Raw genomic sequence first — 17,410 nt, forward strand, 5'->3', positions numbered from 1 at the left:
GTAAGAGAAGGGCCGCGATAGAGCGACAACCACGTAGCCGGCAATTACAATGACAGCGGACGGACACGTGCAGAACATATCGAACATGGTTGAGGAGCTAGGAGGATACGGAGATCCTCGAAAAAATCAAAGTAGGGAATAACATATTTTGGGAATACGAGAGGAAACACGGATGGAGCGTGCATCGACAACAGGCTCACAGAGAATCAAATAATTCAACTTCAGCTAGATCCGACAGATACAGAGGGCGACACGGCTGCAACGGCTCTCTCTCTCTCTCTCTGTACCGGAGGGTTGGTACAGAGAGGGCGCTGAGAATCAGCGAGGGCCACCGAACGACACAGGCAGCGCCAGAGGACGCCGCCCGGTGGCGCCATCTGTCCTAGACCTCCCTGTCACCTCAGCAGCGTCGTGGAAAAACACCGGTCCGAACCGGTCAGCGGCGGGGGCGGGGGCGGGGGCGGGGGCGGAGCTGACGACGCCATCCGCGGCTCAAATACCGCCGTCTGCAGGATCCCATAAACTCAGAATTCAGACCAAACTGTAAATAACCCGATAGGCGTCCCGTTTTGCGGCCCAGTTTTTGCAGGCCCACGTCAGCCGGCAAAAACAGCCCACTTTCTTCGCAGGTACCGGGGTTGGACGCAAAAACTGTCGGTAACAAACAGTGCCGGCGGATTGTGAGCAGACTTTCGCCCACTCCCCCCGTAAACAGCGGCGTGTCGCCTGTCACAGACTCCCCGGGAGCGGAGGACGGAGAGCTGGCGACAGGGGCGCAAAAAGAGCGGCATGGTTGGCGTCAGGACGCAGTGGGGGACTGCAGGGAGCGAAACGGCATCCGCCGTCGGACACTTCTACTCTCTTTGAGCCGAGAGGAAGAAAGGACCGAAACAAAATCTTTGAAAGGACTTGAGCTAATGGTGCTGTAACCAACGTATTTAATTTTGATTTGCATAACAATCTGATCATGCGGGTTAGGCTCTTAGTCAGTGGTCATAAAACGAGCCCATCCCATTTCGATTGGCCTAACCAGAAATTATTTATTACACTATACCAGTGTTGCATGCGGGCGGATTTGGGCGTGAACGCTTCAGATTATCGTGAATCAGTCCAATCCAACTGACGGCATCCGGGAACACCGACATCAGTGCAATGCCAGTTATAAAACAATGCAAATACAGCATTCAGACCAAACAGCTATGAAAAACACAATGCTAACGAATAGTGTTTGTCTATTTCAAACAACCTGCGGTAAAGCTAAGCACACGTACCGTCGGCGAAGCGCAGGCTGGCCAGGCTGAAGCTGAGCGGGTGGAACTCGTCGCCTCCATCGTCGGGCACCTCGGGGCACGAGTCGGCGTCGCCGTCGCCGGCGTCGGTCCGCTCGTCGCCGTCGGCGGCGGCGTGCTCCAGGTCGGCCGAGTGCAGTACCTCGGCGTGGACCAGTTGGCGGGTCAGCAGCGGCTCGGCGCCGGCCACACTCGAGGCCACGCTCACAGTGCGAGCCACCAGCGGCGCCGGGGCCGGGGCGTCGCAGCCGCCCGTCGCCGCGTCGGCACCGCCGCTCGGCAGAAAGTCGCGCTGGTACGCCTCGGCAAAGTCGAGAATCTGGATGCAGCGCTTGCGCGCGCGGTCGCGGATGTCCTGTGGCTCGCGCTCGTCTGTGGAGGGGAGGGTTCGGTCAATAACAGAGGCAGGCGATCCAGTTTGTGTCAACGATTAGCAATGTGATAGTGATGTTTTTCCTCGCCGACTACAGAGAAGGACGTTAGTCGAGGTAAGCCAGGTCGAGACACTTCATTAAAATGTATCGCTAACGCAACCGGTTGGTCGTGTCGATCTCTGATCAGCTCTGCACGGGTAATTAATAGCCGCCCGGCGAGCTGAGGCCGGCCGGCTGTCAGTGATAATGCTGAGCAGCGCCGGGCCGGTCAGGCCGCGCCCAGAGAAACGGTGCCAGTCCGACTCGCCGCGTCAGCACTCCCTGCCTTTGTGTTCCCCCCGGCGGCGGCACCAATAGCCAGAGCAGCACGAGTCTCATAAACACTGACCGGTCGGCCGGCCGGCCGGGACTGTCTGGATCGTGAGCATGCAAAACAGGCCCGGGGCGGTCTGTGCAGCCGAGAGGTCGGCCCACCCCTCTCGGCCGAGCCGCCGCCCTGAACGTGACCGATTAACATACAAAGCAGATAATCTCGGGGAAAATGAATTCATCGCCGCCGCGCCCCAGGTTGCAGCCACTCTGCCCGTGCCGCGGCCGCGGGCGACTCGGCACTGGCCGCGGCGAAAACCGCCAGCACCACGCCGCATTATCATACAGGCGGAGCGCTTAAGTTACAGCCCCGCCGTCGAAAAAAAATGCGGGGAATGATAGCTGCAGGGCGTCCTTGAAAGTCGCCGCGGCATACCGAAGTCGCATCGCATGCATCATCACAAACAGGCATGGGTGAGCCCTGGGCCTACCTACCATCACAAACAAGCATGGTTGAGCGTGCCTGGCGGCGTTCGGGTAGTCTCTATGGCGTGAGTTAGGCGAGGTGCGTGCCCTGGGCGGTGTCGACAGACGGTCTATCTGAGGTGCCACCGGCGGCGCTATCTCGAGTATCGGGATCGGCGCCCGTCTGTCACGAACGGCGCTCATGCACACCCAGAGGTCACCGGTTCAAACCGGACAGACGGCGAAGGGTCACTGGGGTCCATAGGCGGCGAAAGGGTCAATGGAGTGGTAGGTAGGCGAGAGAAAGGGTCGTGGAGTGGTTGGAATGTAGCAATGTGTGTGGAAGGGCTGATGATTGTTGGTGAGGTTAATATACATTAAGGTGGAGCGAGCGGAAATGATTGGGAAATGGCAGCCGTGGAGTGGTGGATGGAAAATTAAAAATGAAGGGGTCGGCGGCTGGGAGGACGGAGGCGGATAAACGGAAAATTCTCCAGTAACGGCCCGAATCGTGACTGGTACTGACTGGATAATTCCGAGGGCGGGTTAGTCCGGTAAGTCTGTTTTTCTCCTGCACTGGTGCGGGAACCCAGTGTTTATTTTCTTCAGTCGCTGATGCAAAATCTTGAGTAATCGTACTTCTTTCATCGCACAGTTGCGGAGTAACGAATACCCGTCTCTCATCAAGATACTATCGATCCGCTCCAGTAACGTCGCAGTGCGACTGTCTGAGACGTCACTGATCATGACGGCGCAACAACCCACCTCCTCGCGGCCGTGCTTATCCTTCAATGACGTCATCCACGAACATCACCCTCTGATGACGTCACCACTGGGGTCACTGGGTCCGTTGTCGTCGCCCACTCGGCTCCTTAGCATCAGTCGCAATGGGACTGCCTGACATACCGCGAAAGACCATCTAGACCGACAAGCCGTGACAGCACGCCACCGCATCCCGGGTAAGGGCAGCGGCTCGATCACAGGACCCACGCGATCACTGGGGACCCATCCTCCACAGCGGGTTCGACAGCGTGAAAGTAGGAGCTTGAGACACCACAGGGGCGCACACAGGTAAAGGCGACCTCTCACCTTCCAGCGGAAACTCGATCTACAAACAGGAACGCCGCCGGCGGCGCCCCCAGGAAAAGATGCCGACTCTACGATAGTGCCGGGCGCAGATATACAAACAGCCGTATATGCAGCACACCCTCAACATCCGGTCACACTGGGCTGACTTTTCGTGAGCCGCTTATTCCTGCCCGCAGACCTTGGCGAGTGGTGGAGTAGCCGTGCCGGGGAACGGACAGGGTGCCCTTGGCATTCCCTTCACGGCATGCAACGGAGGTGCAAGGTTTGTTATAAATGACCCAATAGCAGCTCCATGCCCGAGCAAGGGGTCTGATGATTTAGTTAGCGTGTATTAGAGCTTACAGCCTAATAACAACACTCAACGTAGTACATACTCAAACGTCTGCACTGCTACACAGTCAGACTCTAAAAAATGCTGAATAAGAGCTACGCTCATTGCCAAACACGAAATACGAGAGTTCAGACGGAATACGCTATTGCTCATACTACCACGCATACACCTGAGGTAGTGCGAACTCCCGGCATACTCGTAATGAGGTAAACCGATATTGCATCTCTAGCTCATATGTCCCCGACGGCCGATTACTGGCACTCCCTTAGCTTTCCCCGAACATTCTGCAATGCCTACCCACGGAACCGGGGGCGTACTGCGCCACTCCACTGGGACTGGCTCGGTCCGAGCCGTCCCTCGCCTCTGAGAATCAACAGCTGCCCGAGACAGTTGCTGTATGTATAGTGCCGAGTCTAGCTCAAACCCAGCTGTGACTGCTACAGGAAGCTAGACTGGGAGACAAGACTGGACACTAGACTAAGACTGGCTCGGTCCGCAGCTGTCCCTCGCCTCTGAGAATCAACAGCTGCCCGAGACAATTCCTGAGAGTCCTTCTCCAACCCAGCTGTGACCTTAGGTAGCTACATTTACACAACGGACTACATTTCCTTAGATCTTTTCTACCCAGTGACCTTGACGGCCCCTCGCTCGGCAGCCGCCAGCAGGGGACCGCTGGAATTTCCAGACGCTCGTTATGAGGATTTCAATCACCCGGCACGGGTTCTATTTAGATCACGTCCATACAGCACGACCCAGGTATATCCCCGGCTCTCAGCAGTGTGTGTGATGCACACAGGGCGGAAATCCCACCGCGGTAGGCAGCCTTGGTAGTCGGCATTCTACAGCCGTCTCCTACAATTCAGTCATCAATTATGCATTCCAATCGGAGACACGTCTCATATACTTGGCGTCCCTGGCAAAACCCTTCACGCCATCATCCAGGCTCCATCTTACCCATTTAGGTCCCGTTCCCCACCCTTTTGCTCACCTTTGATGATCTGCAGTAGCTGTTCGACCTGCTCGGCGCAGGCGTCCAGAAACTGTCGTCTCGAGCGCTGCTGGTGGCTGCGCGGCTCGTATACGGTCGAGTAGGTTGGCTCCTCTGAAAACGGTACACACAAGTGACGGTCAGAGTCAAGGATACTGAGGGTTACAGCAGGTCACAGACATGGAGAACAGTGGACCAGAAGGTGTTGGGGTCTGCGCTGGTACACAGTCTAGTAGGTCGACTCTTCTGGGGAAAAGAAACATAAGGGGACGATCAGACAGTCAGGATGGTGGCGCATGTTAAACTGTACGACAAATGATTGTCAGGTATGAGGGGAGGAGGCATGTTGGCTAAGAAGAGTGGAAAGGGTACAGAAGACCAGTCAAAGAGTGATAGAAACGGCCAGTCAAGGGAGGGAGCCATTCAGCAATCCCAGATAATAATCCCGACAGCAGACAGACAGCAATCCCAGTTATTCATGTTAAATGGGGACCTGAAGACTCACAACTTGATAGGATCACACGAATAACAACCAATGCACGAAACTGGGACACAGGAAGGACTCCACTCAGCCCCTATAAGAGCACCACATCAGATATCCACCACGTACCACGCCAGCACCAGTACAGCCGAAGAGGTCAAGGGGTAAGCCATGACCTCCTGACCGAGACACGCCACCCAGTCGACCAAATATACAAATGACCGGCCTGATCGGAGGACATCAAACGCCAGTCTGACGGCAATGGTGACCTCAGCTCCGAGCTCGGGTACGGATAAACAGACAACCGTTCCATGGATAGCTGCCCTGGATAGTCCAGGGCCATCAGATGAGAAAGGCGACCAGTCTACGAAACACTCCACACCACTCGCCTCATCACGCCAGATGGTTGTCCCGGGCCAGCCCCAGCCCCGGCATACAGAATCGTGAGCTCCAGATCATGACTCCGAGACACGAATTTCGGCACCATCACCGGTGCTAGGCGCGGCAGAGCTCGGCTCAGCTCACCAGGGTCAAACGGCGTAGCACGTCTCCGTGGGCCTGGTTCATTGTCAGAGTGGACCGCGCCTGCCAGCATGCACCATTGTATGCAGCTACTGAGCAGTGGACAACGACAAGTTGACAGCCAGTGAAGGTACCCACCAGGACTGGCATCCGATGGCGGGCGTGTGATTGGGCCGATAGCGCCCCTACGTCGCCGCCCTGCGTCCTACACACGCACATATACACAGGGCGGTGACGAGGAACCGTGTCGCTCGCTCTGCACACAGCCTCTATCAACAGCGGCGCCCGCATACTCACGGCGAGGGCGTGCGTGAGTGAGCGACCTGCGACACCCCACGGAGACACAAACACACGGAGTGCGCCGAATTAGGCACCGGAACAGAGCGAAACAGGCGGGGACACTGACGGAGACAGAACGACTAGACAGCAGAAAAAGGCGGAGACGGAGTGGCTCGACGGGAGACAGTGATGAGACGCACCTCAACTCCGGTGGCAGTGGGCGGCCAGAGACGCAAAAGCACGCGCACGCACACGCACACACAGACGCCGGTCTGCCCACGCGGCCCCGCCGGGATGTCTCCAACTGCGCAGCACAGAAGCACAAACACGGCTCGGCAGATCGGCCCGTATCAGTGGCAATCTGCGCCAAGGCTGCTGTCCAGACTCGCCAACCAGCTGGAGTGGAGAGCTGAGAGGGCTGGCCCTTGTCCTCGTCAACACAGCGACGGACTCGCTGCGCCAACAGTGCAGTAATCTGAGCCACTGCACGGCGGATCACTGCGGCCCGGCCATTGGCGAGCGACCTCCACGGCTATTTACAGAGAACAAATCACAATCTGCACTGGTCAGCCGGAATAGGAACCCATCATCGACAACCAGCACAACGAGTTACAAGGCGACTCCAAGAACAACGAACGATTTCGCAGCATTTTGACCGGCCTGACAAAGAGGGTTGGATTTATCTATATCAGTCTCCCTACTTTACACAGCGATGAGTCTCAATCAACAGTTGACGCACAGAGCTATATGACAGCCATATGATTCACAAGCCGCCCTGGAGTGATACACAGTGTACACATGACATCAGGCCCATGGAATACTGTTTCCGGACAGCTAATAAAGTGCTGTTTCCGGGCAGTAGCAGGATGAGTTGGCAGCTTCGTAAGAGACATTTCCGTTGCCGCAGCCAAGGCTGGCGCCCAGAGTCGCACACAGCTCCGCTATCGGAACACGCAGACAGATAGTACATCCGCCGCCTTTTCACAGCATCGAGCTGCGACTAACAGGCCTGAATTCGTCTGAAATCAACGACTGCCCTGAGAAAGCATATACTCAAACCTCCGTACTCGTAATAGTTCCACGAGCAACAGCAGAAGGAGCTCAGGCATACATACAAAGCTATACAAAACCACGCGACATTATCATCCTCGGAAAGGAGCGAAGGACAATATTTCCATTCGCGTCGCTTTGTAGCGGTACCTGCGTGACAGTCAGACCCAGCCCAGCCCAGTTTGTTCCGCCAGCCCGCCGCGTCCTGCCGTAGTACGGAGCCGGAAGTGGGTGCGCGGCGCCAGTGCCGGCGTCGGCGCGTGGACTATTGTTGGCACCGCGTGGCCCGGGACCGGCGGGGCGACATCCGGTCTGTGCGAGTCGGCCGGCGGCGCACTGGGACTGCTGGCGTACAGCCAGCACTGCCGGTGCCGGAGCACTCAAACCTGACACCAATGACCGGCCGGCGCCGACGGACAGCGGTCAAGTCTCTCCAGAGACGCTAAGCACCGCTGGCGCCAGGCGAGGCCCACCCGGACCTTACAGGCCCGAAATACCGCGGTGCGGTAACTTCCGGCAGTCGTCCAAATCTCGGATATGCGTGTAATAGACACACGGAGCTGCGTGTAAACACCGTGACATAGCACTGGGCTAATCCAGCGAGCTATTACCGGCACCCAGCAGCTACTACGCATTGCCCTCAACATCGACTAGCATCCGGCGTTAGCTGAGGGACTCTGCACGACCCAGCACACACAGAGTCGCCCGGGCGGCCGTCCGACCAGGCAGATTAGCACCTGACGCCAGCAGCTGTCTTCAACGATACAACTTTACGAAAGTCAGTCGTACCGCGTACGTCAATGAATGCTTGAATTCAGACAAATACGGCCCAATCATCAGTCAGGTGATATACTGACCCACATTCCATAGCACAACTTTCCTTTATATTGCATCAATCAGACACGAGCTCCATCCAACTCGAGAATCTCACACATTCCTGTGGCTCCGTTCAAATCACCGAGTCACGATCTACTCCAGCCGAGGAGAGTGAGACAGACGGCTGAGCTGAGGTCCAGATAGCATCGGCACGGGACGGCCATTTGCCGCTCCGGGAGACATTTTGTCGACGCTCCGTGGCTCCGTTTTTTGTTGAGCGACCGGTGCGGACCGCGGAGACAGCGAAAAATGGACGGCGGAGAAGGGAGCGGATCGGGCGGGCGATAGGAGGTGGTGCGAGAGAGTTAAATGGCGATACCAGTCACCGGAAAGAGCCCCGGCCTTTGGAAGCCAAGGACTGAAACGTTGTAAAATAAACCAACTCGATATCGAAAAGAGTTCGTGAACAGGGTTGAACACCGACGCTGTATCGCACGACTTCCTTGAATGTCTGCGGCTCGTGTGACCTTCCCAGTGAAGATCATTGACCATACCAGCTGAGTCCACATTACATTTGATCACAGACCCCTCGATCGACACGTGACCGACGACGCCACGGACAAGTCACCTGTCGAGCCGGCTCTGACCTTTAACCTAACCGTGATCGATGACAGACCCGTCTACCGGTGCACGACCCGTGTCAGTCGCCAGAGCTCCTATCCGGCCATCGCGGACAGAGAAACTGACGAAACACCCACTGGTAACGGCACACAGTGACGAAACTGAATCCGAGATATCAGTGCATTGTTGTGAATGAATGAAGGAAAGGAGAACAATGAATGAAAATAACACCGAAAAAGACGCGAGTGGAGTGCTTTAGTGAGGATGCAAGCATTCCGCCTCTGTTGTTTGCCGTCAGTCGTGGTGAGTTGAGTCGTATCTGATGAAGAAGGCAACAACACCAACACGCCCCAACTTGCCGCGGGTCCGGGTCCACCGGGCGGCCTTGGTGCAACTTTTCACAGTGACACCAGCGTGACAGTGCTGTGGTGGAGGTGGGCTTCTCTGTGGCGCTCACACGGTTCGGCTCAGAAGAGCTCTCAAAGGTCTAATCACCGGTCTAGTTTCCCAGCCAGTCAGAGCTCAGTGCCAGTTCAGGATACCAAGCCTGGTTTAACCAGTGAACACTGAACAGGCTAGTTCCGAGCTAACTGTGATTTTCAGATCCGTAGCCTATGTCTATCTGGGGAAGCTTGCAATTCATCGTACCACGTTTGTTCATCAGCCAGCTCTCACAATCAGTTCTGATCACCAGCCACATGCTTACAAGCGGGGGAATCACATTAAAGCTACATCTACCGCACAGGTGGGCCAGAGCGAGGTTTTCCCTCATGACGATGATCCGCCGTTTTCCGGACAATGTAACAGTAATGTCGGAGACAGAGGCTAATTAGTGCAGAGGTCGCTTTCCTGTAGTCTCCTGTGATTCGAATTCTTGCGATGAAAACGAAACACAGGTGGTGGGTTATTCTCCGTAAACAGATCCCACAATCCGATAGAATGCGGGGCCGAGCAGACGGAGAAGGGAGTCACGCCACGAAAAGGATCTGGATAAACAACTGACATAAGCCTCGCCCGAAACTGGGCCAGTGGTGTGGAGGCTAACTGGCTGATTGTGGCACTGGCACTGGTGTGGGAGCGCTGCAAGTGAAACACGCCAACCAAACATGCAAAGTCGCCGGTGCGGTGTTGTAATTCAACAGGCCGTATCCTGAGCCGTATCCTGTTGGCTCAGAGGCGCCGACGGATTTCGGGCGAGCAGCCGCCTGGTCAGGGGGGTTGCTTCAGCAGGTTACCGAGACCTGTAACTCCGTCCGTCCATCCGCAGTCCGTCGTCAGTCGGTCCTTCGGTCTGTCAGCTCATAACGTCGCCTCGGAGCACCACCGGAGCGCCCCTGCCGTTACATCAATAAACACCCCGCCAACTAATGACGACCGGTGCCCTCGGCTGCCCCCGATCAGACATGGACGAGGTCACGTCTGTCCTCAGCTCTGTCCACTGTCCGGCCCAGATCCCCTCGGGCCCTCGCTGGCCCCTCGGACCCCCGCGGGGGTTCGTCTGAACATACATACACAGCCGGGGGAAGTGGGCAGCGCGACTGAAGGTTGTGGAGACAGGCAGGGGCGCACCAGGAGCTGAGGCTGTTTATTTGCGAGATCAGCCCGCCTGTGACGGATCGCGCTGCTGCCGGACACGCTCCTCAGCAGTGGCCGCTCCCTGAACGCGCGGCAGGCCAGTTCAAACCAGCTCGGCACAGGACAGGTCTTATCGGCAGCCCAGCAGACACGATGTGGCCTGTTCTGTGCGGATGGCATTGGAAAACACTGCAGGAGTGGCAGAGCCTGTTAGCGCTAACGACAAGCGTCTGATTAAGTCAGCGCGCACCATGGCAAGTGAAATGTGCATCGTGCACGGCTTCTGGACGGAGCCTGATGTTCCGGCTACCAGCAACACTTCTGGTTTCTGGTTGGTTTACATTAAGTGATTTAGTCCGACCACTTAGCCATCCATAATTACTGTCTGGACAAACAGACACCGGGATATGTAAACATAATCTGTTGCGCGGATCATGAGCACTTCAAAGGGAGATTCCGTGAATAATTTAGTGCTGAACCATAGCTGAACGTTTAATGGGTCTACACTGCCGTTTGACCTGACACGCGAGGCTGTGTTTGTGGAACATTGCGGCGCACCATGAGGCCCCCATGGCGGACTAAATTCCGCGTGTCCAGTGGATCTCACGGAGGCCCGCTGCAGCGCCGAGCCGCTCGACCATCGGTCTATCCGTCGATCGGCGACGATCTCATCTCCATGCGGAGCGATCGGCGGGCGGGCCGGAGCGGGTCGGACCGGTGCCTGACCGCCTCTCGGACATGCTCCAAACGCCGCCGGCAGCATACATTACACCGATCGGAGGGGTCTGTACGGCTGCAGCCGGGCCGGACCGCCCGCCGCGCCCTCCCGCCCACACAGCCGCCTGGCACCGCTAGGAACCGCCGGGCCGGACCAGTGCTGTCGTCAGCACGGTCAACAAACGCTGCTGGTGCCAGCGTTCGTACCGGGCAAAGGAAAACAACATGGATTAAAATTCTTGGCGTAATCTCCCGAAGCTATGGACAGGAAACAGAGAGACTGTGGCCGACCGACAACACCAGGACAGAGTCAACTGTAATCTGCTTGTCATCGTGACGCAAATCAAATCGAGCCTTCTACTACTGAATAATCCTACCTTTTCTGTCATCACCATCCTCCACCTGGAACAGCCCATCACACACCAACCCCCTGCCGACATCCTTGCCGGTCCACTCACCGGCTCCTGAGTCCGCCGACAGGTTGTGCGCGTTGTGGGCCCCGTCGTCGAACGTCTCGACTCCGCTATCGGAGGAGGCGCCCGTCTCGGCCGTCTCACTGTCGGCCGGCCCCAGGCTGCCGCCGTCCAGACTCGGCGACCGGCTGCGTGACAGGAACGCCTTCAGCTTCTCCGAGCGGTGCGCGTAGGCGTCCATCTTGGCCATGACACAGTCGCGCACCGCCTGACTCATCTCTGTGGAAGAGAGGGAGAGCGGGGTCAGTTCACTAGGCGTGTTACACATGGAGGGAAGCAGGAAACATATCGCTGCCGGGAAGGGAAGGGGCGGGTTGGTGGTTGGCGCACGGGGCAAGGCACGCACACGGGTAACGTACAGAGATAATCCGGCTAATTTTGCCTAAGAAGTGCCAAGTTCGGCTTGCAACCGCCACGTTGCAAGATCTTGCCGCACGCACATTTACGGATTCTGTTCGAACTGCGCCCAGTGAGCTGGCACATCTGGGGAGTGCAAGAAATTATCCGCGTCGAGTTTTGGCTGGCACTGTGGCGGCAGACATGGGACAAACACAGTGATAAGTGTTGGGCGCACGTGGGCCTTTCAACAGGAAGCAACTGCGCGCAGCTGGCGGCGCTGACGGATGGGGCCATCAGCGCGGCGGCGGAGCGCTGAGCAAAGGTGCACGAGAGCGCACCGCCTGACAGCCAGAACACCTGGGACCAGCGAGCGGTCACAAACAGCTCAATAAACGACCGCCTCTGACAGTCACCCTGACGTAAAGCCCGCGTAAAACACCCGGCTCAGTTTATCGGACTATCGCAGTCCTGGGCGCGACAAAGGCGCTCCAAATGTCAGCCTCGAGACCAGGGCAGGTGCCATTAATCCGGGCACGAGGCCACCCACGCTGAGACCCGAGCGGAGACGTCGGCGGTACCCCGCTGTGTCCGGACGGAGGAACGGAGAGGAGAGGAGAGGAGGGGAGAGGACATGAGAGGAGGAGTGGAGAGGAGAGAAGAGGAGATGAGAGGAGAGGAGAGGATAAGGAAACGGTGCCTACTGCCTTCAGCCCCTGACGTTAGATGTGCAGTGTGCACTGCTTGGGACAGACCGAATAACGATGAAAGTCGAAAGATCAGTGATAATGAAAAAAAAACGATGTGGGAAGCATCCCAGTAGTGCGGGGGCGCAATTAGAATCCACCTCCGTTCGCGGAATGATGTGAATCAGACATAGAGGTGGGTAGATGGGCGGCATGTTTTTCCCAAATGCCGTTCACCGGTCCACCCACATCCACTTTACAGACAGGGCGGCATACAGATAGGCGGCATAGGGAGGAGGGAGAGGGAGAGGGAGAGCGAGAGCGAGAGCGAGAGCGAGAGCGAGAGCGAGAGCGAGAGCGAGAGAGAGAGAGAGAGAGAGAGAGAGAGAGAGAGAGAGAGAGAGAGAGAGAGAGAGAGAGAGAGAGAGAGAGAGAGAGAGAGAGAGAGAGAGAGAGAGAGAGGCGGCGCCGAACAGATGGTGTGACGGACCGGGCCGAGCAGGGTCACAATGAGGCTGTAGGCGGCGCGGCGGGCGGTCGTCCGCTCCGACCCGGTGATGGATGAAGGCATTCAGATCACCGCGGCAGTCACGGTGCGAGGGGCTCCACTAGCGCGGCCATAGAGCGCCAAGGGACCGGCCGACCCCGGGCAGCTCTGGTACAGTGTGGCCGCCCGGCGTTCCAAACATGCAGGAGCACGGCCCAGCAGACGAGGTGCGGCGGCCTCGTAGACACTCTCATACGTCATCGGCATTCAGCCCCCCACAGAGTCTCTCTCAGCGCTCACACCTCATTGAAAAACGGTCGTCATCAGCCATGAACGCCGCCTTTCAGCCGAGACAATGCGGCCGTGATGAGCCCCCGAAACAGCCGACAGCTCCCAATGAGCGCCATACAGGGCAGCCGCCGGCACGCCCTCAATATTAAATCCCCCGTAATGAGCTCCACAGTCCACACCCACACAGCACGAACCAATCTGGATCAGACACCTGAGTCAGCCTGCGGGCCAGCCTATCCATAAGAGGCCCGGAGGCCCGACCGACCAGCAGACTGCCCCCCCCCCCCCTCCCTGTGAGGCCCGATGGCGTGACATATGACGTCACACACCGGCGTCAGACGTACCCTGAGCGACGACACAGTCGAAGTCGCGCAGCGCGGCGTCGTACTGGGTCACCGCCTCACTGTACATGCCCTCCAGGTCCAGTTCGGTGGCGCGGGTCACGGTGCTGATGGCTCTCTGGAGAAACGGAGAAAAGAAAGACAGGTCAGCGGCAGGTCAAGGGCAGCTCACTCAAAACTCAAGGGTCAGCAGCAGATGAACAAAATCAGTAGAATCAGTAGGACGAACCGGCAACATTGTCAAAGTCAAAGGCATGTCAGAATAGAATCAGCAGAAGCCGCCTACGACAGGTCATCAGCATCTCGGCTGTGTGACCGCGAGGCTGTTTGTGCACTGAGAGTGCTGCTGCGCACTAAGGTTATCGGTCGCAGCGTCAGGTCAATCAGTGAGACGACGAGCCCGGATGTGTTGTTGCGCAGAGCACACTGTAGGACCGCCCATCAATTGCCCCGACACTACGCAACGGCACGGGAAGTGGCCGTTTGTCATTGTCGAGCGGGTGATTCTGGCGGCACTGCAGAAAGTGGACAATGGGACGGAGGACGGGCGGAGCCGGCAGTCATTCACACTCAGAGACAGACGGCGGCGTGGATTGGCCGGAGGGAGCAGCTACTGCAGTCGCCGCGGTGGCGCAGATAGTCGGCCCTTGAACCGTCCCGTCTCGCCGCTGCAGGCGCGTGCGTGTCGCCGTGCAGCGATTGTCGCAGCGGCGGGCGGCGACACACCGCTAACGAGGCACGCAGAGCGACTGGGCGGAGCGCGCTGACTGATCAAAGAGACGCCAGCGGCGACGGTCGTCAGGATTGGAAAGGTAGACAGATGGCCGTGTAGATATGAGCCGTAAGGCGAACACGCACGTACGAGTACCTCAGGTGAAGTTAGACGAACCTCTCGGCGAGCCCGCACAGCGAGCGACTGACGGACGGGGACGTCACAGAACTGGGGCGTGACGGGGTGGCGACGTGACGGCACCACGTCACTCAGAGTGACGTTTGGAGCCGGAGCGAGCCGGCGTGGGCCACCACAGTCGTTCCGCGAACCGGTGAACCCGCGTCGACAGGACGTTATCGGATGGCATGGGAACGCAGCAGCCTGTGTGCTGGCTCGTATCGCCGACAGCGCCTCGCGGCCGGAAACGTGGCATCACGTCACAGCGTGACGGTGGACCGTGACGCCGTCACGTCCGCCGGCCCGGTGACGACCCGCCGAGCGGCGACACGGCGTAATTGGGCAGCCGAGCGAGTGCACTCGATCGCCTGTCATACATCACTCGGCCATGAATATTACATGAGTCCGTAGTTGGCCGGTTCCCGGTGCGGCATTTTCCTCCAGCCAGCCGCGCGGCTCGGTCAGAAGCCCACGCTGTGGTGTAATGAGATGCAGAGCAGCTCGATCGGAGCCGGCGCCGGTCACGTTTTGGGCGGCCGTGACCGCCCCTCCCTCCGTGGATCGTGAGCTCGCACTGATGTGGCCCGGCGACCGACCGGGTCACTGCAGGGGCACGCCTCAAGGTGCCTTCTCTGCTGACCGCGAGTCGCAATGCAGCACACAAAGGCGGCAGACGGACAGCGGCGTCCGACCACAGCCGACCTGCTAATGTATGCAGATGTGCAGTATGCAGTTGCTAGCCTCCACCATTTAGTGCTCGGAGCGGAGCAGACCAGGGGGAGGGCAGGGGAGGAGTATCCCCGTCAGCCCCGCGTCACAGCCGCGTGCGTCAGACCTCACGTGAGATCGGAGCGCGGGCACATCTGTGATGCACCCGGGGCGGATGTCAAGCTGCCAGTATTTATCACCCGGGCTTTAGTAGCAGCTTCACACGCAGTCATTGCCAGTGTTTTATCGCAAACACTTCTGATATACTGCTCCAGACTAATACCGGGAGTCAACGTTTATGGCACGGCGAATGGCGGGGATAAAACTGTGTCAATAAACGTTCCAAGTTCACAGAAAATGTCACTGAAATGTCTGAGAATAAGCGGAGACCGTGGGTGCGGCGAGTAGAGGCCGAGGCCAAGCCTCAGGATACGTCTTAACACAGTCGTGTGAAAAGTCGCAGGCCTGTTTTTGTCCCATGACCTCTATCGGAATCCTTGCCTGCGCACTGGGCTTTCAGAAAAACGCATAAGCGACTGACTTCCAAACACTGTTTGCTCTTTATTCTTGGGAAGTTAAAGCGAACACGTTAAAACTAGTGTACTAGTGTACTCAAAAGGTGCAAGAAATGCATAGCAAAACATACTCCATGACCCAAATGTTAGCCCATTTGCATTAGACAGGCTCAGAAGTGAGCAATCGCTCAACCGATATACATCAGCAAGTTCCATCAGTATGAAATCAAGGAAAAACTTTCACGCTGGAAGGCAACTCTATTCAGCTCATGCTGCCAAAGCATTACTGATGTGCATTAGGCCTTGATTAGGCAATTTATCGCCGAATAAATAGACAGCTCGGGCTGAGCTCATCTGCAAAAATAAACCAGTTCTAACATGGAAACAGTCGCAAAGCAGATCGGAGTCGAAGATGGGCGTGACATTACGTAAAATATTTCAGATTAAAATACATGGAACTCTAGAGTGGAAACCACTAACCAGTTCCTCGCTACTTCGAATGCAGGTGTCGATGATTCCCATTACGTGCACGTTCCAGACACTTGTAGCGTGCTCGGAATAGCGCGTCTGTCTCTCGAGAGCTGACGGCACGTAGCAGGAATCGGTCCCTGACGTCACGGCGTTCCCAGAGGCTCCCGTCACCCCGTGGTTCCAAGTCCGCTCGCCCCAGTGGAGAGTTCAACAGCGCATCGTCATCGCAGGGACAGGCGGCAGGCATGACACGACACAGCGAGCTTCGTATGGCCGCCGCTGGGCGGCGCTGCCGTCGCCGAGCTGCGAGGCCGAGGGCTTTTGTCCAGCTCGGCCGTGGTGTGTGTGACGTCACGGGCCAGGTGCGGCGCCGACCCGCTCTCTCCTCTCTCGGCGGCCCGACCAGCACGGCTCGAGCGCCAGCCGCCGGCAATGACAGGTCCGGTCGGCCCACAGCGCCGCCAGATACCGGACGAGGTCCGCCTAGGGTTCAGAGGTCCGCCCAGCCGCACCGCACCGCAGAGAACAGCGGTGCTGAGATGTCGGACAGGATAAGGGAAGGCGGCGTGTCATGGTTTGTTTAAACTGCATGCACTGATGAATCAGACCATCATACGATGGTTCATGCTTTACGATAAGCTATCACTCACTGATGCTCACCGAAAAGTCCGTATGCCACTTCGAAGGGGTAGCGCTAGGGCAGAGTGTCTGCTGATATGATAGAACAACAGACACTTTGTGCCGGGGTCGAATGGTGCGACCAGCTTATCAGCCCAGGTAGACGACTATGGGCGTTCAGGTAGGCGACTATGCACGCATCAGCTTCACGACAGTGCAAGGAATAATCACCCAACTTAACAGGCAGCGAATGCACCACGCTCCTGCTGTAACGGCATTGAGTGGAAACCGCACAACAGCGAACCATTACGACCGAGAGGTTACTTCCACCGCGGCACAAAGGAGAGGGAGGCAGCGCCGGTGTCCAACCGATAAAAAACCCACTCGACACCGACTGTCAGCCGCGGCGGTCCGGGCTAACCGGCTGCAGCGGGTCTCCGGGCGTGTCATGCAGCCGATGGCGCCGCGATAACCGGGCTGCGTATGAATGGCAGTCACGGGACGCCCGTTAGCCTTGCAGGGCCGGTAATCCTCACATTCCAAACGAATGACACCGCTTGGACACACAGACACCGAGCGCCGTCCGAGCAGTTACACTTGCTAGCGGTTACCAGTCCTGCAGACATGCGTGCGCAAGGAAAGTAGTGGTAAGCGGTAGCCTAACCGCCGTCAGACTCAGTGAAAAGACC

General features: G+C 57.5%; 1 protein-coding gene across 1 annotated transcript in view; it reads right to left on the minus strand.

Moving 5' to 3' along the window:
- The window catches only part of LOC122378631, a 31,575-nt gene that overhangs the window by 2,471 nt on the left and 11,694 nt on the right, over window positions 1-17,410 (minus strand). The window contains exons 3-6 of the mRNA XM_043359883.1: window positions 13,524-13,638; window positions 11,365-11,598; window positions 4,846-4,959; window positions 1,272-1,661 (exon numbers count right to left, since the gene is read on the minus strand). Of these exons, the coding sequence (XP_043215818.1) occupies window positions 1,272-1,661; window positions 4,846-4,959; window positions 11,365-11,598; window positions 13,524-13,638 (853 nt within the window). The remainder of the gene's footprint in view (window positions 1-1,271; window positions 1,662-4,845; window positions 4,960-11,364; window positions 11,599-13,523; window positions 13,639-17,410) is intronic.

This window comes from Amphibalanus amphitrite, unplaced genomic scaffold (genome assembly GCF_019059575.1).
Source record: "Amphibalanus amphitrite isolate SeventyFive unplaced genomic scaffold, NRLGWU_Aamphi_draft 000062F_arrow, whole genome shotgun sequence".
Taxonomy (NCBI): domain Eukaryota; kingdom Metazoa; phylum Arthropoda; class Thecostraca; order Balanomorpha; family Balanidae; genus Amphibalanus; species Amphibalanus amphitrite.